General features: G+C 50.1%; 1 protein-coding gene across 1 annotated transcript; it reads right to left on the reverse strand.

Moving 5' to 3' along the window:
* Positions 1–8,895: 8,895 nt before the first annotated feature.
* Positions 8,896–22,320, reverse strand: PRAP1 (proline rich acidic protein 1). Its single transcript, XM_048859112.2, has 5 exons — positions 22,009–22,320; positions 18,335–18,389; positions 12,298–12,356; positions 9,268–9,371; positions 8,896–9,176 (listed from the first exon to the last, which is right to left on the reverse strand). The coding sequence occupies exons 1-5, from the start codon at positions 22,014–22,016 to the stop codon at positions 8,983–8,985; spliced, it is 420 nt and encodes a 139-aa protein (XP_048715069.1). The 5' UTR covers positions 22,017–22,320; the 3' UTR covers positions 8,896–8,982.
* Between the last annotated feature and the right edge of the window lie 268 nt (positions 22,321–22,588).

The following is a 22,588-nucleotide window of genomic DNA, read 5'->3' on the forward strand; positions in this document are numbered from 1 at the left end:
TGGTGGTATGCGCTCTGCAAATCAAGAGTAGAAAACATCTTTGCTCCACGGAGTTCTGGAAATACTTCATCTATGTGAGGAAGAGGATGGCTGTCAATCACAATAGCTTTATTTGGCTCCCTTAAGTCCACACAAAGGTGAATGCCTACACCCTTCTTCTGTGTCACTACTATAGGTGAAACCCATTCCGAGGAGTCAATCTCTTCAATAATGTCCTTTTGAACAAGTTTTCTAAGTTCCTCTGAAATAGCTTCCCTGACTGAAAATGGTAAGCGCCGTAACTTCTGTCATACAGGCATCACATTATTCCACATTTTAACTTTATGCAGAAACCCGTAAGCACAGCCAAGTTTCTCCTCAACCTGGTGTTGGGTCCCAGGTGAATCTGGTGTGTGTACCGCAAGGGTGCTTTGCTGAGGAAGATCAATTCGTCCATTAACTACCCTGAGATTTAAAGCAGCCAATAAATCTCTGCCAAGGATAGGAGTGCTTTTGTGGACAATGTAGAACTCTGCAGTTACACAGCAATCACCAAAAGTAACTATTACTGGCAGGCAGCCATGTACTGGGATATGGTTTTTCAAATAGCACACCAAGTGAAGTTTGTGTTCAGTAAGAGGCACATCTTTAAAGTAATGCAGCTAGATGGAATCAGGTAGTATAGATACTGCTGAGCCAGTGTCCAGTATTAGCTGAATAGAGTGTGGTTTGCCTGAGGGTATGGCAGAAACGTTTACAGTGCACTTTATCTGTTCTGGAATATGTGCAGTAGTGATTTTGTCCAAGCTCAGCACAGTAACATCTGGTATTGTAACTGCATGCACCTGTTGATTGAACTGGCTACTGCGACATACTTTAGCAAAATGTCCAATCTTTTTGCAATGATTGCACTGAGCTACTTTTGCCAGACATCCGGTGTAGCTTGCAAGGTGTTATGGGAATACACAGTGAAAACATGCTTTTACTGTATTTTGAATTTACTGATTCGGTGGTTTTTCATTAGTTTTCCTCTTGCAATTGTGTGTCTGCAGTGGTAGTGAACTTTTCTGCAAAGGAGTCACAGCCTGGACTGTGCCTCCTCTATCCATGCTCATTATTTTGGTTTCAGCTGCAGCTGACTCAATCTGAGTAGCAATGGTTATTGCTTTTTCTACTGTAAGTTGTGGTTCTAGAAGTAAGCGTTCTCTTACATGAAGCATGGTTGTTTTCTCAATGAGCTGGTCTCTAATCATCTCATCTGCCATATTCCTAAAGTCACAAATTACAATCAGACTCCTCAGGGAAGCAATATACTGCATTATAGTTTCCCCTGGTTTCTGCTCATGCTGGCGAAATCTGTAGCGATTAGCTACTACATTCACTTTTGGCACACAAAAATTCTTTAATGCAGTGAGTGCAGTCTCATATTTATCATCTGCAAGGGGAAAAGTGTAAAATATACGCTGCCCTTCTGCTCCAAGGCAGTGGATTAGCAAAGCACGCTTTCTTACTTCAGAAATCTCTGTAGCACTGATTGCAAGCAGATAAGTCCAAAACATATGGATCCAGGTAGTAAAAGCAATTGGAGGCTCACCTGGGCTTTGCAGAAAGGGTGCAGGTGGGTTCAGAGGCAGAAGATCTATCCTCGTCGCCAAAAGTAGTATCAACCAGGCAAGGTACTAACAAGCTTCAATAGGACTTTATTTTCAAAGTGGAAACCTCTTTACCAAGCTGCTGCTGCACCCTCTGTAGGTTTCTCCCAGCCTCTCAACTCCTCCCCCCTCCTTCTTGTTTCCTGTCCTTTCAGACTCCCAACAGCCAGTGCTCCCAATTCTAATAATTACAAGCAACATCTAAATGCCACACATCTCCATAGTTTACCACACCCTTTTACTCAGCTGATCCATGTGTTGGCACCCAGCCCTCCCGTCCGCCAGCATGACTGTGCAGGACACTGGTCCTGTGCTATCTTGAATGATAGCTGACACCCATTGCCACTCAGGCCAAACTTTTTAGTATAATCAGCTTCTCCAACAGTAAAACTATGTTCTTTAGCATATTTGTCACGTTGCTGCTTTTGGCTTCTGTTATTTTTCCTGTATTTTCTCATTAAGTATGGCTGGATAAGGGCTAACTTTGACCTTTTCCTTCCATTAACATCTCTGCTGGGAACAGACCCGTGGTTGACTGCAGTGTTATCTGACCATTAAACAGGTAATGAGACACTTTCATATCTATCGTACCTCCAGCTATTCTTTTAATATCTTCTTTAAGTGACTGAATTGCTTATTCAGCTAACCCATTTGATGATGGATGGTAAGGTGCCGTTGTAATGCGTTGAATGCTGTTTTGCGTCATAAATTTTTGCAATTTCCATGCTAGTAAATGAACTTCCATTATCTGATACAAGCTTTTTGTGTAAACTACGGATACCAAAAGTGGTCCTTAGTTTTTCTGTGGTGACTTCACTAGTGGATGTATTTATGGGGTAGATGTCTACCCATTTGGAATGTGCATCCACTAGTACAAAAAATATTTTTCCCAGGAATGGTCCAGCATAATCCCTATGTACTCTCCTCAGTGGCTTCTCTGATCACTGCCAAAGATGATATGGAGCCACAATCCTTGTGACTCTCTTGACATATAGAACAGGATGTACCTCACTCTCAATATCAATATCCCTCTTTGCCCAGCACATGTAACTCTGGACTAATCCTTTCATTTTAGCAATACCTGGGTATATTTGATGTAGTTCATCCTTTATTATGTCACGTCCTTGCTTTGGAACAATGACCCGTGCTCCTCATAATACACACCTGTCTTGCACACTAAGTTCACCGTGTCATTTATAATAAGGTGTGAGATCCTGAGGCACTTTGGTCTGAGACCATTCCCTAAGCACCACTTTTGTGAATACGGGATCTACACCAGTCCATGATTTTACCTGTAACACTGTCACTGAAGGTGTGTCGAGACAGTCCATTAGTAACGCTGTCTCTTCACTTTTGTCTTTTTCCTTTGTCTCCACTAAAGGCAAATGGCTTAAAGCAGCTGCATTTCCCAGCTTCTTCCCAGCTTTGTTTACAATAGCATATTCATAGGCTCTTAATGTCACTACCCATCTTTGGATTCTGGGCGATGTCATTTGTGCCACAGTCTTTATCTCAGGAATCAATGAGATCAGGGGGTTGGGTTCAGTGTAAATTGTAAACAGACACCCGTACATATATTTGTGAAACTTTTCCACCCCAAAATAACAGCTGATCCTTCTCTCTCTAACTGTGAATCCATATGTTCAGCAGAAGACAGAGTCTGGAATACAAAGCCATCTGGTTTCTCTGGTCCATCCTCCTTCCGGTGAGCTAAAATCACTCCAGGAGATGCATCACAAGTCAAAATCTGTTCTTTGTCAGCTTGATAATGGATCAGGACTTCTGAGGTCTGCAGAAATTATTAGAATCCTGAAACACTTGTTCCTGAGCTGATTTCCAATAGCATTTAATCTCATTTTAAAGTAACATATACAGAGGTGTGATGGGGTGGACTAGGCCCAGAGGCCCCCTGCTGAATGCCTCAGGGTCCCGCCACACCTGTCCTAGAAAAGGAGCAGTGGAAGAGTCCTCCAAGCAGACTAGAGTAGCTCCAGGGAGCAGCCAATCAGGGCCTAGGAGGGCCATATAAAAAGGAGCTGTGGAGCCAGTCAGTTTTTTGCTGGAGCCAGAGGAGTGTAGACGGTGCTACTGGCTGGCCAAAAGGAACTGCAACACCATGGACAGCTCAGTGTGGGCAGGGACTGGGGGAGTGAGGAAGAGCTCCTGGCTGACTGCTGGGCCTGAACATAGAAGAGCCCTGAGGTCAGGATGAAGCTTTGGTGAAGACTGGGGCTGTGTTGAAGTGGCCCAGAGAACTGAAAGCAGTTTAGTTAAAGAGATGCAGTGACATGTGACTGCTATTCTTAGGGTCACTGGGCTGGGACCTGGAGTAGTGGGTGGGGAAGTGGCCTACAATTGGAGAGTGATAAGCCTCCAGAAGGGGTTCAGAACTACTTAATGGCTGAGCTGGGGCCAGAAAAGACCAGAGAGGGTGAAACCATTGCCTCCCAAGAGGAAGCCTTTGGGGTATGGCTTGATACCAGGGCTGGGACTGGTTTAAAGACTGCAGACACACATGACTAGAAGGGTCACCTGCAAGAGGTGGGTGCCAGAAGGTTACAGGAGGCATTAGAAGTTTTGATAAGTTTGGCAAAAACTTCCTGTAGTAGTTCAGTAAGCCTTCAGCTCTGAAATATTTGTAGGTGCTGGGGCATCCCAAATTGCTTTCACTTAATCTCTGACTGGGTGTAGCCCCTGGGCATCCACTTTATAACCCACAAATATCACTTCATGTGCCAGGAGGGAACACTTACCCCTTTTTAGGCACACACCTGCTTCCTTTAGCCTACTGAGCACATCTGCTAGATGTTGTAAGTGTTCTGTGTCTGTGGTAGCTGTGATTAGTATATCATCCAGATATACCGCCACATGTGAAACTCCCTGGTCAATCTATCCATGGTTCTTTAGAAACCAGCAGGGGCTGAGGACACATCAAAAGGTAACCAATTATATTTCAACAGTCCTTTGTGAGGATTTACACAGACGTACTGCTTGGACTCTTCTTCCAGGGTGATCTGTTGGTAGGCACAGCTCATATCTAATTTTGTGAACAATTGCCCTCCTGCTCAAACTGCAAACAGATCCTCAGTTTTTGGAACTGGTTATTGTTCTAACTTGAGACTCTAAGTACAGTTAACTTACAGTCCCAGGATAGGCATATGGAGCCATGTGGCTTCAACACTGGTACTACTGGCACAGTCCATTCAACAAACAGCACAGTTTCAATAATGCCAGTTGCCTGTAATCTTTTTCACTCAAATTCAACTTTTTGTTTCATGGCAAAGGGCACAGACCTGGGCTTGAAATTACAAGGTGTGACATTTGGGTTTATGTAGATTTTAGAAGTAGTGCCTTTTAAAGTGCCCAGTTCATCTTTAAATACTTCCTATAGGTATTTAAAACAGTTTCCAGAGCTAGATCATCTTCGGATTTCAAGTGATGCACTTTCTCTCTCCAGTTCAGTCAGCCAACCATCCTTTACTAAGCAAGTTAGGGCTAATGCCTGCGACCACGAGCAAAGGTAGATACCTTTCTTGGTTCTGGTGGCTCAGCTTCACCTTGGTGGCTCCCAGCATCTTTACTACTTCTCTAGTGTAGATATTTAATTTTATCCTACATGTCTGCAATGATAGTGGTTCACTGTCTTTCCACAATGTCTCATATGCTTTTTGGTTCACAATAGTCATACTGCATCCCGTGTCGAGTTCCAATTCTACATTTTTTTTCATTTACAATCAACCCAATATGAATGCTTTAGGAATATTTGCTTCCATTTTTTCCATTTGCTTCCATTCCATTTGCTATAGGTAGTATAAGCTACTTCCTCTTCTTTTTCACTACTTTCCTCCTTCGGTATATGGAAGGTACCATGGCTATGAGGCTGTTTTTTATTGTGGTTTTGGGATTCCGCTTTCTTGGGTTGTTTCGACACACTCTTCGAATGTGCTCAGTCAATCTGCAAATGTGACATGTTTCATGTTTAAATCTGAAAGCCATTAGGGTGTGTTTGCCTCCACAATGACAACACTCTCTGCTAGCTGATTGGATCTGTTTCCCAGGCTGCCTTGCAATTTTGTACATAGTACCATGCCTTTCCTGCATGCTATTTCCAGCTCCCCCAGCTCTTGTAGCTTGGGTTTGTAAATCCTGTACATTTTTTATTTGCAGACTCCATAGACTGGGCCAATTTCAGAGCTGTTTCAAATGCTAACTGTGGTTCAGACTGCAATCTCCTTTGCATTTCATCATTAATGCTGCAAATTAATTTGTCTCTTACCATTTGTGTCAGAGTCGCACCATAATTACAACCTTGAGCGCGCTTCTTCGGTTCTGCCACGTATTCTCCTACTGTCTCCCTGGATTTCCTCCAATGATAGTTAAACTAAAATTGTTCTACTAAATTGCTGGGGGTTGGGCTGAAGCAGATATACGAGCTCATCAAAAGTTTTAGCTCCAGGCTTTTCAGGAGCTAACAGATTTCTCATTAAACTAAGTCTCGGCCTCTACGCTGCCGGATATAATAGCTCTCGTCTTACCTGTAATATCATTAGCAGTGAAAAAACAAGATAATATTTTTCAGTTTTCATCCCACACTGTCACTGTCTTCACTACATCTCACACACACACAGAGTCTTTACTGTAATAAATCATTGCCAGAATTTCTTGTGAAGCAAGTGATTGGTTCAAGCAGCTGACTTTGAGACCCTGATCCTTTGTATAGCCATGGCAGTCAGAACTGCTATGAATATGTCAATGCAAAGCCCCATCCCAACTCCCCCCTGCATTGCATGGGGCGTTTGGGTGAGAAATGGCTCTGTCCAGCATTGACTCGTTATGGGTTGTTTGTCGCCAACATTGTCCCAGCCCTGGATCTGGTGCTTGGCCATGGTCTCAGAGGCTCTTACTGGGTATTCGTTCAGCTGGATCTAGGCAGACCAATTGTAAACCCAGATGGACCGAACCCCGTGTGTGTATGTGTGTGTATGTGTTTCTCTCCATTAACACGTGCAGTGGGTTTAGAAGCACAGAATCCCAGGAAGCCAAAGGCACTAACCCAACCCTCATGCCCCTACACAAGGGCTTGTAGAAAATCTTAGGGGCCCCAAACTGCTATCAGCCCTGTGGCAGCCCATTATGGGGCCTGGCCCCCTCACTCGGGGGTGAGTGAGCAGGAAAGCAGGATCAGAGGGCAAAGGAAGAAACTTTCCCCCAAAGCATCAGTTGGACCAGGCCCATTCTGTTTGGACTCAACCCTGAGGAGCCCTGGGGTGAAGGGGATCTGTTCATCCCAAACCCACCCTGCCGAACCCCTTGGTGCCAGCAGGACCCACACGCCATAACCCAGCAGGACGGGGCCATTGGGCCAGTAAGAGCCAGCACTGAAAAGAGTCCCATTGGTTCTTGATGGCCCTTTGGCTCACGGGGTATCATGTGACTTGACTAGAGGTCCCAGTGCCCTGAGGAGAGGGCTAGAGGGTGTGGGAGAGTTAGAATCATAGAATATCAGGGTTGGAAGAGACCTCAGGAGGTCATCTAGTCCAACCCCCTGCTCAAAGCAGGACCAATCCCCAACTAAATCATCCCAGCCAGGGCTTTGTCAAGCCGGGCCTTAAAAACCTGTAAGGATGGAGATTCCACAACCTCCCTAGGTAACCCACAGCAAGGGGGGGAGGGTGAATGTGAGGGGTGCACTGTGTAAAGGGGCACACAGTGTGGGGGAAGAGGTGGATGTAGGGCACACAGAATGGAGGGAAGGAGTCTGTGTGGGGTGCACAGTGGGGAGGAGGGATGAGTGTGGGATGGTGCGGGGCTCTGTGTGGGGTGCACAGTGGGGAGGAGGGATGGGTGGGGGATGGAGTGGGACTCGGTGTGGGGTGCACGGTGTGTGGGAGCGCTGGGTGTGGAATGCCCAGTGTGGGTGGGAAGCATGGGTGGGGGTGGGGTGGAATGTGTCCCTGTGGTTTGCAGGGCAATGATTCTTTCAGGGACACATGGGGTGCATCTGCGTTGCAACGGCGGGAACCTCCCAGCCTGGGCACACAGGTTCTTGCTAGCTGGGCCTAAGCCAGTGCACCAAAAATAGCCATGTGGCCCTTGTGGCTCTGGTGTAGACCTGGGCTAGTTACCTGAGCTCAGACCCAGGGGACAGGGTGGGCTTGAGAGCCCAAGCAGCTGCCTGAGCCACAAAGTCCAAGCTGCTATTTTTAGCTGCTAGCTCAAGCCTCTGTAACCAGGCTCACTCCCCCTGCAGCGTAGACATGGCCACGGTTCCCTGTGCCTGCCTTCCTTCCTGGATTCCCCTCTGGCTGAAGCGTATGGAGCTGGGCTGGCTCTAGCAGCTGTGCCTGCATTCACACGAATGCCCTTCCTTTTCCCACCACTCCCTGCCCTGTGAGTGGGTGCACCAGTGGGTGATGAGGTCCCATGCTGCGGAGACAGTGGACCCCTTTGCCCCACCCTCCAGCTGGAGGAGGCTTATTTATTAAGCACGAGCTAAGGCCTTCCAGCTGAGCTTGGTGTCACTAAGGTTATGTCTATGCTGCAATTAGACCCACTCGGCTGGTGCATGCCAGCTGCCTCAGGCTGCGGGGCTGTTTCATTGCAGTGCAGCTGTTTGGGCTCAGGCTGCAGCCCGGGTTTAGGGACCCCCCACCACACAGGGTCCCAGCAGCCTATGAGCCCAAGTCAGCTGGTACAGGCCAGCCCTGGTGTCTAATTGTAGTGTAGACATGTCCCGGAATCCCCAAATCTGGGGGAGGCAGAGAGGGGGGCATTCTGCTCCCAGGGGCTGCCAGCTTGCTGGGAGTGCACACTGATTCCAGGACTGCTGCAGTTCCAAGCTTTCAGCTGCCCCGAATCAGCATGTAGACACAGTTCGGCACAAACGAATAACAGCAACAAGCTGCTCTCCAGAAGCAGCTCCCTGCCTAGGGCAGTGCTACAGCAAAGGCCTCTCCTAGCCCCATGCTGGGGTCACAGCTGGATCACTGGGGGTGCCTGAAACTTCACAGCCATGACACTCAGGGAAGGGCAGATTTCATAATGATGCTTGTCCTGCCAAGAGACCTCAGCCAGCCGACCATCTTCCCGCACCACCCGCCGGTCCTAGCAACTGCCACCAACTGTGATAGCTCAGAGTAGAGCCTGACACAGCCTGAAGCCAGAGCCCTCTTATTAGCCAAGACACAGGGTCTGATAGGACAGGCAGGAGGAGAGGGGCTGGTACATGCCCTCATCCTGGGAAGGAAAGAGCCAAGCGAACATATAGCCAAGGAGACTGGGTAGAGGGGACGCTCAGCACAATCCCCTCTTCCTTTATTACTGGTGGATAGACAGGATCAAATCTCCTCCCCTAGCCATGGTAGAGATGGTCTCTGTCTTCTTCTGGGCCACTGATGGCTTCAGCATACAGTGCCACTGTCTGCATGGGGCCTTCCTCTTCCAGAGCAGCATCCGGGGGGTGGTATATCTGGTCTTGGTCTTCCTCTGGTACCGCTGCAGACTTGGCACCCAGCGGGGCTGGCGGGTCTCCAGCGCTCCTGGGTGCTGCAAATGGAGGAGGCAGGGGGAGCGTTAGATTTCTGGGCATGCTGAGGACGCCAGCGGAAGAAGGAGTGTCATCCCTCAGCTTGCTTACCTCTTCTGCCTTGTGCGTCACTAGATAACAGCCTCATTCCAGGATCAATATCCGCCGTTTGTTCTTCATTCTCGGGTGGCTCAATAGCTTTTATGCCCAGAATACTGAAAAAAAGAAATATTAATAATAATAGCTCGGTCTTATATAGCCCTTTCCAGTTGTGCTTTACAAAGGAGGTCAGCCTCATTGTACAACTGGGGAAACTGGGGCACAGAGAGGGGAAGTGACTTGCCCAAGGTCACCCAATGCATCAGTGGCAGAGCTCACAATAGAAGCCAAATCTCCTGACTCCCAGAGTTTTGTAACCCCTCCTCCCCCTCCCCAGTTTCAGCCAGGAAATCCCTAACCTACATGGAGTAATTTGCCTCATTAGCATTTCAAACATCTTCTTGCAGGAACGTTTCACCAAATATCCCCCTAGAAGAGGCCTGGTTCCTTCCCAAGACCTCTACACACTGGTGAGTCCCCACATACATGACCAGAGCAGTGCTGCCCTGTTAGGAACATGTTCCAGCTCCTACTGGCTGTGTGATATTCCCTCACCCTGTGACTGGACAGGAGTAAAGCTGGGTGCATTATTCATTGTGAACAATATTAGATGCACCAGAATTTACTCTGTTTTGTTTGCATAGTCACGGATTGTAGCATTGGCCTAATATGCTATTTGCTGCATCGCTTGGTTGGTAATTTTCACGGAATTCATTCAATACTATATTTTTATTCATAATATGTGATTGGGTACCTAAGTCACATGGCATTGTTCCTGCTCCTTGACTGGCTACTGAAACCTATTAAACAGGAGAATAAAGAGTAGCCAATAAGGAGTGTTAGGCCAAATAACTGTTACTGCTACAATTGGTGACTATTTCAGGATTCAGAAACATTTCCATGGAAACCCAGTGTCATCTGAATTCTTGCAACTAAAGAACAAATAAACATGAATAATGCTTGGGAGTAGCAGAGACTTGTGATTTGGATTCATAAATTCATGAACTAGGATTTTCACGACTCAACCAGCTTAATTATAACCAGGAGAGAATTCAAAAGGCAAAATGATGACCAGAGGATTAATTTTGGGCCAGTACCAGATACACCAGCATGTTCATTCAAGCTGATTGTTCCTGTGATGCTTGTGAAGAACAAAAATGCCACAGGCAAAAATAAACAAACTCTTTTTTCCACATAATAAAATTACAAGTGTTAGCCATCTGTGAGGATGCAAACATCGTGACTGACCCGGAGGCAAATAATGAGATGAAATTCACTAGACTATCATAAATCTTAACAATGACTGATATGGAACCAATGGCTCAGTGGACAAGGGGACTTGTGTCTGTTTAGGCCTTTGGTGAATTTGGCCCAATATCTCTGTTGTTACATATATCCTGATTTCTGAAGGGCACCCCTTTAAAGAGGCCTCTACCCCACCTCTAATTTTGTGCTTGCATCAGACGGCACGTGCAAGTAACAGGATTTAGACCTTTTCCTACCTGCCTGGCAAATACAGAGAGGGAGTGAAACACACAGATACAGACCCCAGCCCCCGACTTATGCAATCGTTCCATTCCAGAAAGCCTTGCATAACTCGAATTTTGCATAAGTCGGAAACGTATACCCATACATTACGCAAACATTTCCACAACTCGAAAATCCTATTTCTGGCTTATGGAACTTTTTCTGTAAGTGCGAATTTGTGTAAGTAGGGTCTTGCATAACCCGGGGAGCGTCTGCATATATTTATTTTGGCACAGAAGCCAATTAGGAGTCAGTTATTTGCATATATGATCTAATTAATTAATATTGTCCCAAGACTCAATACACTGCTATGCCCCTGTGAAGGGGTAAATAGTTGTGATTTATTGATATCACATGACTGTTTTCAGCCAATCACAACCCAGGGTTTTCTGCTCTTCCAGGGATCGCTATTAAAAAGTATGCCAAATTTTGGAAAACAAGCCTCTGACAACCCCCCCAAAATCAATATCATTCTATTAAAATTTCCTGCAAATTTTATTGTGGTTTTTTTTGGAAAACAAAAACACTTTTGGTTTTCGTTTTTTTTCTTTTCTAAAACCATTTTCAGTAAAAAATGCTACTGAAAAATATTTGGTTTTTCAGAAAAAAAAAAGGGAAATTTGATTGAAAGTGATATTTTTGCCATGACATTTTCATTTTTGATAAAAGCCATTTTTTTGGCAACGTTACTTTTCAATGAAAAAACTTTGTCATGCTCTAAACAACCCTAACTAACCCCAGATCTTCCACAATTAACGAACAGGCAGGATATGGCCAAATGGAAAGCAGTCATTAACCCCCCATGGCAAGGTTGGCCTCACTCATTTTTGTCTGATTGAGGAAAATCTGGGATTACCCAAGAATTCCCTCCACTACAAGAATCACTGGGTGAGGTTCTCTGATCTCTGTAATGTAGGAGGTCAGGCTAGATAATCATATGATCTCTGAATCCATGAAGAATATGTCAAATAGATATTCATTCAAAAAAGAAAATGCAGAATTTCTTATTCATTGTAGCAGAGCATGCTCCCTCCTGACTGGGGCTTTTCCAGGCTGCACAGTTCCCAGGCCTCCACAGCTCCTCCTGCTGGGCCCTGAGCACCTTCCTGCCTCCCTAAGTTCTGGGCACTTCTGCAGCTTGCAGAGCCAGCCATCCCTTCTCTGGGTGCAGCTTCCAAAGCCTGGATTTTTGCATCACCAGAGGTGGGGAATTGCATTCACTTTCTCAGGCAATCCACGCAACACTGTCTACCCCAAAAGTCCATTCACGTCTGGCCCATTGTTCAGTACAGTTCTCTGCAGTTCATAACATTTCCCAGTGGTCATATCCCATCACCCCCTACAAAGAGGGTTACATTAAATCCCGACCCACAATAAAATGTAACCTTTGCATTTAACACAATGGACCTAAGAGATGCTTAAACTTAATTAGGTAAGGTTTTTCAAGGCTATTGCAAGAAATTGCCATATCAGTCACAGTGTCAATGATGATAATATTAACAATAACCATCTTACATTTGCTTCTTAATGTCCTGTTCCAAGGAACCCTCCATTTCTTTGCCTTCTTTCAGAACCTGGAACCAAAGAGCAAGTCAGCAGCAGGGGACCTTCCCCCTTCACTGGACAGCTAACGGCCTCCAGTGGGCACAGAGACAAGAGAAGCGAACCCCTCCCGCCTCCCCTGCCCTGGCCAGCAATTTTGGGCTTCGCTGTGAAATAATCCAGTCCTAGGTGGGTCAGCAGCTGTACCCGCACCGTCCCTGTTGCACTGCGGGGGTGACCAATGCACAGAGCGGCGGTGGGACCCGTTCAAGGTTGCACATTCAGCCCGCGACAGATCCCGGAACGAAACGCACCTTCCTCACCTCCCAGCCTGGCGTTCAGCCCGTGCACCCAGACCTGCCCTGGCATTACAGCAGTGCAGCGCCAGGGCTCTCTGCCACAGGTAGTTCAGGTGATGGAGACAGCCATATTCCCAGTGGGGAGCTATCCAGAGGGGCCTTGTGTGGCGGAGGGGAACTGCTGGATCTTGTTGTGGGCCAGGAGGGTGGGGGACCAGGAGAACATGGAATAACTGTGACACCGGGTATGGTGGGTTATTTTATGTTAGGGAGTCAGGACAATGGAATATGCACCACTGTATAAGGACCAGACGGGTTGGGGGGGAGTCCCAGTGCGCCAGCACAGCAGAGGTAACTGGCATGCCTGCCCACCCCATCCCTGCCAGTGGGCAGAGAGTGATGCTTTGTCTCAGGCCAGCAGCGTGCCCTCATGCCAGCAGCCCTAGGGCTCGCAGAAGAGAAACGCTGTCTTCTCACAGCTCAGCCAGTACCCACTCTGCCTCTTGGGCTGGGGAGCCAGGACTCCTTCAGCTCCGATCTGGAAGGATCTGCCTTTGCTGCATGCAGGCCAGGGCGACGCAGCCTGCAGTGACCATCATTTCAAACTTGTGCAGGACTTTCATCGGGTCAGAGCAAGGCCTTGGCCAGGTCCTGCCAACACCACAGTCGCTAGCAAGGCTCAGGCCAGGCCCCGTAGTGGAAGGGGGGACTCTCCAGCTGGCCTTGGCGCTGGCCTGGCGCACCAGGACATTCATCCCCGTAGCAAAGCAAATCTTATGAACCAAGCCAGCATCCTATGCTTGTCCATGGGCACAGACCCCAGGTACTTTGCCTCAGCTGTGCTGTGTGAGTGAGAGGAGAGACTGTGTGGGCTGCTACGAAGGCTGGGGCCAGGCAGCAGCTGCGTCTGTCCATGCTGAGGGGAATGATGAGCTGTATAAGGCGGGGGCTCCTCTAGGGTTCAGATGGGCATGTGCTAGGGCAGAGCCAGACCCCACGAGGCCCTGTGAGCAGCCTGTGATGAGCGCTGGTATTAAGTAGAGGGACGGCAGGCAACTGGCACATTACCCTGCTCGCAGCCTGGCCACAGAGCCTGCAGTCGCTCCACGTTGGTGGTGAATGGCCCTGCTCCCGCTGCCTGCTGCTGGGATGAGTCGAGGTGAGGAGCTAGCGGTTCCCCTGCATCTTCCCTGGACTGCGGCGCATGAAGCGGGAGGGTCCCAGTGCATTGGCTGCACCCACCATCTCTCTGCGCTCCTCCCCCAGACTCCCGTCCCCTGTCCCCATGACTCATTATCCCAACAAACCCTCTGAACCCCATGACCCCTCCATAGAGCTCCCTTCTCTCTGCGCCCTCCAATGGGCAGCCACCCTATCCCACACCACCCACCTCCTTTTGTGGGGCATGGCAGCTCTGTAGGCTCCTGACTGCTCCTGCTCCAAGTGCATACTCTTCCCCTTTAACTTACCAGCTATCGGGGCCTGCAGAACACTTGCTGTGGGAAACTGGGCCGAGCAGTAGGGCCGCAGCATGGGGAATGGGGTGGAGGTGATTACTAAAGGGCCCGGAGCCGGGAGGTTTGGGTGGCACTGGGTATCACAAACCTTTGGACACGCATCTGAGCCAAACCTCCAGCTGTACAGTAGTTAGCCCTCATCCGGCCTCCCATTCTCCTGGAATGGGCACTCATTTTGGACGGGAGGAACCTGCTTTTGAAGCACTTGTTGCTGAGAGCCAAAATAGCTGGCCATTTGCAAGTCTGATTAAAACTCAAGCCCGTGATGAATCCTCCTCCTGATGGGCAGTCTCTTCCTCAGCAGGAGAAGTCATCGGGAAGAGTTTTCTTTCTCCTCGTTTCAATAAGGAAGTAAAGTAGCTGGGGTACAATTTCCAAACGTGCCTAAGTGCACACATATGACTTGCTATGACACTCTAACTCTAAAGTGCCTTTTGAAAAACAGGACTTGAGGTTCCTAAGTCAGTTAGGTGCTTTTGAAAATTTTCCCTTGATCTCATCCGCAGAGGTTCCTCTCCTGCTTGGCCTCAGGGAACTGTGTCCCCTCCAGAGATTTGCATTATTTTTGGTGTCGTTATTTTCACTGGCCAATGAGACGACTTTCTGGTCTCTCAGCTCATCGGCAGCTGAGCTTTTGTGGGAAAAGAAATGAAGCAAAAGTAAAGTTCAAGGCCCTGATCCAGCAAAGGAATGACTCCACCATTGTTCTAGCATGATGAACTCCAACCCTTTGATCTCTTCGCCCAGCACTGCCACCTGGGGCCAGAGTTCAGTAGGACCCAAGAGGGACATTTCTGGGCAGAACTGCAAGGATTGGCCAACCCACATGGGATCTCATGGTAGGTAACGACTGACCGCAGAGGACACCACTCCAAAAATCTGTGTCTGCTGAATGCGTTTCCTCTTGCCTTGAGAGCCTATCGTGGCTCAAGGTCTCACTCATAAACACCACTGTGCTGTGCAAATAACTTTCAGGGGTTTGGTGGGAGATGGAAAGCTCTTAAGGGAGATGGGAAGCGCTCTCTTACTGTCTAGAATAGTCTAGGTATACTTAATCCTGCCTCAGCATACAGGAGTGGACTAGGTGACCTCTTGAGGTCCTTTCCAGCCCTAGATTTTTATGATTCCACTAGGAAGGTGCCTTGCATTCCTGGCTTGCTAGGGAACTCAGGTTCACCCTACACAGGGAAAATTCCTGTGTCTTTTGGTCTCCCTTTGTGGTCTTCTCTCTGCCCATTGAACCCCTGGCTGCAAAGCCAGGAGTTTTCTGTAGTGCAGACTGTGTGGGGAGTGCATAAAACCTAAGTGGTACCGTGTCCCAGATAATGGATGGACTTGATTCTGTGCACTCCTAAAACCTTAAAGAACAGGCACCTAATGGGCTTAGAAATGGTGGTGTTAATTCTAGTGCTTGACTGATGCTGTTGGTTTTGTTTTCCTTAATCAGCCCACCTCACTGCTTTGCTGAGCTGCTGTTGCCTCTGTGAGTGGCGAGGAGATGCTTGCCCTGAATATTCCGGTGTCTTGGAGACAGGCTCATGTGTATGGGCACGATTTCACTATCTCTCATTGTAGAAACATGACCCATTATTACTGGGCTCCATGTCTGTGAGACTGTCATGATTTTGCTCTACACCACACAGTTACACTGGTAGGTGTTTGGCCATTTGGTGGGGCAGGGTTAGTGCAGCCTGTTGTCGAGCAGACTCGCGCTGTGTTGCATTTCAGAACCACATTTTCAGCTACCATGGCTATCTCTGCACCTCATACTGGAGGACTCAGCCGTCCGGCTAACAAACAATGCCATTTGTGACATGGGGACTGTAATGTCACACTGGAAACCAGTTTCTAACCAACTTTGATACTGGTATAAGAATGAGGAGGAATATTTTTGTTTAATTTGTAAGTAAGGGTGTGATGGGGTGGACTAGGCCCAGAGGCCCCCTGCTGGAGGCCTTAGGATCCTGCCATACCCATCCCAGAAAAGGAGGAGTAGAGGAGTCTTCCAGGCAGCCTAGAGTGGCTGTAGGGGAAGCAGCCAATCAGAGCCCAAGAGGGCCATATAAAAAGGAGCTGCAGTGCAGTGCACAGGCAGTTCCTTGTTGGAGCTAGTGGAGTGTAGGTGGTATTCCTGGCTAGTCAAAGGGAACTGTAGTATCAGGGACAGCTCAGTGCTGGCAGGGACTGGGGGAGTGAGGAAGAAGATCTCCTGGCTAGATGCTGGGCCTGAACACATAAGAGCCCTGAGGTAAGGGAGAAGCATTGATGAAGGCTTGGGCTGTGGGGAAGTGGCCCAGGAAACTGAGAGCTGTTTGTTAAAAGGATATGGTGGCATGTTGCTGCTATTCTTAGGGCCCCTGGGCTGGGACCCCATGGGCCACTGGGGAAGTGTCCTATAATTAGACAGAAAAAAATCCCCAGGAGGGGATCTGAACTGGATCCAGAAGGGGCCAGAGAGGGTGAAACCATTTCCTCCAGGGACGAAGCCCTGGGGGTAAGGTCTGATACCAGAGCTGGGACTGTTTAAAGATGACAGACACACCCAACCAGAAGGGGTGCTTGCTATTACACAGGGTCCAAGGTCAGTGTCTCTCTGGGCCAAGTTCACTGATGGCTCAAGTAACACAGGAGGCATGATTCTCATTTGCACTGAGGCCCCTTACACTGCTCTGGCTGTGTAATGGGGCCTTTCAGTAGGTGTATGTCACCTTTACATGCACTGTAAGGCCCAGGAAAGGGGCTTCAGTGTAAATGAGAATCTGGCCCATTGAATGTTAGTGAAGGGAGTGGGGAAGGTGTGTTGCGCATACATTCAGTGGGTGAGCAAGAGGCAAGGACCAGGAAAAGCAGCAACCAGTGGGCTGTTATCCAGCAGCCATCCCACCCACCTTCCCTGGCTTGGGGAATTCCCTAGTCTCTGCTCCCCAGGGAGCTTAGGTGGCTATGGGGAGCTGTGGATCCTCCATCTGTCCTGGGCAGTGAGCCCTGGGGGGCAGGGACTCCTCTTGGGCACTCCAGGGTAGGTGGAGGATCCAGGGCTCCCCACAGTAGCCTGGGCTCCTCTTACCACTGCCCAGCTGTGGCCTGGCTGTGGGTGGGGCATCAGGGGGAAGAGTGGGGTGGGGCCATGGAGGTGGGTGGAGCTCCTGTATGTGTCCCATTTTTGCATTTTGAAGAGGTGGGCACCCTTTCCTCATGTCTATTCTGAACCGAACCAAAGGCTGAACTCTGCCGCACTTGGAATCCAGATCTAGAGCCATAATTTGCACCTGGGACTCCCCTTCGTTTCCTCAAAAGAACCCAAGCAGCTGGCCCTCTGGGGAGTGAGGCTCATAGCTGCTTTGATGCTCTGGAGCAGAGCTGGTAAACTTACAAGTGAAGTCAGCCAGAGGGGTTTTGCCCACATGCTCAGGGTCTAACTGATCACCATATTTAGCACGGGGAAGGAATTTCCCCCAAGTTAGATTGGCAGAGACCCTGCAGGGTTTTCACCTTCCTCTGCAGCATGGGTCACTTGCTGGTTTGCACGAGAGTAAATGTTGCCTTTAAATCAAGACTTCAGTAACTCAGCCAGAGGTTAGGAGCCTACTACAGGAGTGGGTGGGTGAGGTTCTCTGCCCTGCAATGTGCAGGAGGTCAGAGAAGATGATCATGATGGTCCCTTCTGGCCTGACCGTCTATGAGAGTAAGAGCTAAGGTCGTTCTGCTTCTAACGGCTGCCTTGAGCCCTGCTCTGCAAGACAGTGCAGGCAGGGGCCCTGTGGCTCTCCGCACGCTCACACATGCTTGGTAATTCAGAGTGACAGAGGTGTTAAGGAGAGAATAAAGCATTCATTAGTGCACTGCTTGCACAACATGCTTCGGCAGAAATGTTTGAGCTGAACAACAAATGCACTGCAGCTACCAGCGTTGGCTGTGGGGCAGTCAGGGATAACCAAGGTGGCCTTCTCACATGAACCAGGGGATGTATCAGTCCAGGACCCTACTAGGGTTTGGCACAGCAGATGTTACTATATCCGCTACGTTACCCTGAGTCGGCAGGGCGGAGAAGGAATTGCAGATCCTCCTTAGCTATTGTGTGGGCTTTAAGGGAAGTTCCTGCAAAGTGGTGCCCTAGCCTATTGCAAGCACACGATGGGGCTGTGACCAGGGTGCGCAACAGACCGAACTGAGAGGAGTTTCGTGCAGACCTACCTGGGGTGTGCTGTCAACTCGCAGAAGAACAGCCAAGCCAATGCCAATGAGGAGCCTGGAAGGATTCCCGGAAGGGGAAGGTTAATTTTGGCAAAACAAATCCATTGGTGCTGTATCTGTCTGTCTGCTCCATTGGCTTGCACTAACCAGGTTCAGAAGTTCTAGGGCTATCGCTGTTTCTAGCAGAGTTCCCCAGGATGGCTGTGTGACGAAGTGGGACTGTTCTTAATGTTTCCTCTGAATAGTGTGGGGGTGCCTCAGTTTCCCCCAGGCAGTTCTTAAGTATCTAGGGGGTGGAGTAAGGGTGTATGATCATTGCAGAGCCCTAGAGGGCATGTGTGTGCAGGAGTCTGGACACAGAGAATGGCCGACACCCTGTTTCCTGGCGACTGATGGCCTGAGCCCTTCCCCCCCTGCAAGGTGAGAGCTGAAGGGTCCGAGAACAAAGGAATCAGGTGACCACCTGGCCCGGGAAAGGAACAAAGCCCAGAGGAGGAGGGGCTGGAGGGAGTTTCAGTTTGGGGCTGGCTGGGACAGGGAGTGAAGTGCAGACGTGGTTGTCTGGCTCACTGCCCCCCAAAATGGACCCAGCTGAGGGGTCCCGTTCTCTGCACCTGCAAGCTCTGTTTTAGACCATGTTCCTGTCGTCTAATAAACCTTCTGTTTTACTGGCTGGCTGAGAGTCACGTCTGACTGCGAAGTTGGGGTGCAGGACCCTCTGGCTTCCCTAGGAGCCCCGCCTGAGCGGACTCGCTGGGGGGAAGCGCACGGAGGGGCAGAGGATGCTGAATGCTCCGAGGTCAGACCCAGGAAGGTGGAAGCTGTGTGAGCTGTGTGTCCTGAAGACAGGCTGCTCACAGAAAGGCGACTGCCCCAGAGTCCTGACTGGCTTCATGGGGAGCAGTTCCAGAGCATCGCCCAGGGACTCCCATTGGCTTGCACTAACCAGGTTCAGAAGTTCTAGGGCTATCGCTGTTTCTAGCAGAGTTCCCCAGGATGGCTGACACCAGTAATATCCAACTCTCCGTGTGTCTGGGGAGACGGCCTCTCACTCACAGTTCGCTATATGAGCAGCTCTACAGTGAAGGTTGAACTGAGTTTCCATTTTAAACCAGGGCTGACCCTTTGTGTGTGTGGTCTGGAAGGGAAGATGGACTCTAAATAACTTTGACATAACTCGAGTAAGGAGTTGGTGGTGAGTTGCTATTCCTCTGAAATGGGCCCTTTGGGAAAACTGTCCTGGCGTGTCAGTCCACTTTTGTGTCACGCTAGCTAAAAAAGCATATAGCCAGGCCCCCCTCCTCCCCATAGACTGAGAACTGTTCAGACATGGGGTGTCCACCCTGGGGGAGCAGTTTGTGGAGAGCACCTTGGGGGAGCTGTTTAGGAGGACAACCCAGGGACAGAAGATTAGGGGGCGCACCCTGGGGCAGAATGACAGGAATGCTGTAGAAAAATGTCTGATCATGTCATTAAAGATTGTCTCATAATGAATATGCATGAGGAGGCAGAATTCAGGTTGCATAAAGAAAGGCAGCCTTCGTTCTGGCATCTCCTAGTTTTTCAGAGCCTGGCTTTGCAGCCTTAATTCTTTACACGCAGGTTTTTTTGTGAGTAGTAACCTCGAGAGCCTTGCCTGCCAGGGCTGGAGAGTGCAAGGTGGAGTCAGGTGTTCACTATGTGACAGCATGGCCCAGGCCCGTGTCTGTTTAAAGCCTTACGTTGGTACGGAACGGAAGTCCCCTAACGCAGTCCGATCAGAGTACAGTCCCGTTCCCAATGGAACTGACAGGGCAAGAGAGATTGGCGGGCCGGCCTAAGTTAACTGTGATGTCCCCTCACACGTACACCGCCCACTGTTACTAGAAGTGGATGAACCCTACCCCGTATGGCAGGAGCTTAGCAGTGGCACGTGAAGGTACAACAGTGTAAAATTGTGGCTGCTGCCCCCAGGGAGGTGGGGTCAGAGGTGCAGGGCGGAGGCTGGCTGCCCTATGCAATACCACTAACCACATGGCTGGCAAGCGCTCGCACTAAGGCGCTAGGTCTTCCAGCAGCTTGGCAGAGGGAGAGTCCGTCCCTGAGCTAAGCTCCGTGCCGTGGGAGGTGGCAGTGTTCCTAATGAGAGCTTTCTCCCTGAAAGAGGGGAGGGGGAGCCTTTGCCATGGGCGTGGCTGCATGTGGGCTCACACTGCCCTTTGTAACTGCAGAAGCAATGGGACGCCAGTCACCCGATCAAAGTGCTAAAGCAGCTGGCTGGGTAAGGGTGGAGGCATGCCCATAGCTTAGGTACGCAGCTCCTGTCTGCTGTAGGAATGGCTGCAGGGCCCTGCCAATGGCTGCATAGCCTGCCAGACAGGGATGTTGGATGGCAAATAGCACTTGCCATTGGTTGCCTTGCAGATTTGGGGACACATCTGGCCAGATGCTAATGACCCTCACCACTATTAGGGAGATGGGCCCAAGCAGCAAAGTACCCCCAGGTTAGGGTCCCTCTCCAATTACCACCAGGGCACCTGCCTGTACATGCGTCATCAGGGCAGGCGGGCCGTGCTGTCCCTGGCTGGGTGTGGGGGGACAGGGAGGCACATTCCCACTGAGCCTGGCCCCAGATGCTGCATGGGACCGAGCCCCCAGGGGCAGGGCTGGTGACACAGCAATAAACTGTCAGTCTCCAGGATACCAGGCACCAGCAGCGCCAGATAGCGGCCGGTAACTAATTGCTGCTCAGCTGTCAGCATCAGCTCATCCTATCTCCCCTCCACAGACTGAGGACCCCCCCTCCCGGGTGGGAAGGTCAGGTGCATGGCAGCATGGAGTCTGGTGTGAGTGGTCTTGGCTCCCTGGGCTGAGCCCCCTCCCCTCACAGAAGAGCCAAGCCCCCTGAAGGAGCAACTTCCCTGTCCCAGCATGGGTCTGGCATCACAGACCCAGAGAGGTTAGGACCAGAAGGGCCCATTCTCATCATCCTGTGGGAGCTCCTGCAAGATAGGGGCTGGTTGCAGGGTTCATGGGGTAGGCTTGTGTGAAGACTGCTGTCACCCAGGCCCGGTACCACCTTGTTGTGGAACCTGGCTCTAAGCAGGGCTAGAGGCAAGGCAGATGTGGGGCTGGGAGGCCCTGGCTTAAGTCAAGTGGTGCTGGGGGGAAAGGCACTGAATTAATGTGGGGCTGGGAGTGCCTGGGCTGGCTGCTGGGCAGGTGTGGGGCTAAGGGAAGGCACAGCTGGACTCAGGGACACCCTGACACCATCCACAGGGCTGTACCCCACGGGCTGTCAGTCAATCTCAGGCAAGGGGCCGAGATCGCATCTTGTGGTGCGCAGGGGGGACTGGCGATGCTGTGACCATCACTTACACTGGGGCGGAGGGGGCTGCGTCAACAAGCAGGAAACTCCAACCCCCCGATTTCATCATTAAGAAATAAATCTGATTTTGGGGGTCTGGCTTGTGATTTCTGAGTGCTTGGGGCTGGGGCTTCTATGGCCATGAGGGAATTATGGCTAATGGGTCTGAGGCGCCCCAGCCCCCAAGCCCAACGCGCTGCCCAGCCCTGTGTGCTAGAGAGACATCACACCTGCTGTTCCCCGTGGCCAATACAAGAACCCATTCACCAACCCAGTGGTGGCCGTGCTCCAAACCAGCGCCACCCAGTAAGGAAGGGAAGGGTCTTACCAGGCCATGTCTGTTTTCCCTGCAGCAGCAAAGAGAGAGAACTCCAGTGGCTGGGGCAGATGTGCAGCGGCCGCTTGCTGCTTCCTGCCTTTTACGGCGCAGAGGGCTATGCAGACTGTCCAAAGTCCAGGAGCTGATTACAGGCCCTGATCTGCAAGTGCTGAGCTCCCTTCGCTCCCAGGAAGGGCAGGTGGGCTGGAGGTACAGAAGCCTCTTCGCAGGCACATAGCTCTGTGCAGGATCTGGCCTACTACCCTTTGTCCCTTGGGCTACGCTCTGCACAAGGGCCTATTCTGATCCCCATGGATATTCTCCCTGCCCTGCCTTTCCCACACCCTGAGCAGCTGCTCACCCCTTCCCTCACAGCAACTCCTTTGCAGAGTCAGCAGTGCAGCTGGAAGGAGCCCAAGACACGTCTCCCAGCAGGCTTGCCGTGGCTGGCTCGCAAGGAGGCCGCTGCCTCTGCAGAAAGCCCCGGTGGAAATGGAAGGGCCCACTCCGACTGTCAGACCAGCCCGTGCACAGGGTGCTCCTGCCCAGGCACAGCTTCCGCTCAGAAAACAGGACACTGGCCTGGGGA

The sequence above is a fragment of the Caretta caretta genome, chromosome 7 (assembly GCF_965140235.1).
Source record: "Caretta caretta isolate rCarCar2 chromosome 7, rCarCar1.hap1, whole genome shotgun sequence".
Lineage (NCBI taxonomy): Eukaryota > Metazoa > Chordata > Testudines > Cheloniidae > Caretta > Caretta caretta.

Coding starts and splice junctions, on each gene's coding strand:
- PRAP1 (XM_048859112.2), bottom strand. Junction 9,372..12,297: donor CAGGACATTAAGAAGCAAAT/GTAAGATGGTTA, acceptor TCTTTTTTTCAG/TATTCTGGGCATAAAAGCTA. Junction 9,177..9,267: donor TGACGCACAAGGCAGAAGAG/GTAAGCAAGCTG, acceptor CTCCATTTGCAG/CACCCAGGAGCGCTGGAGAC.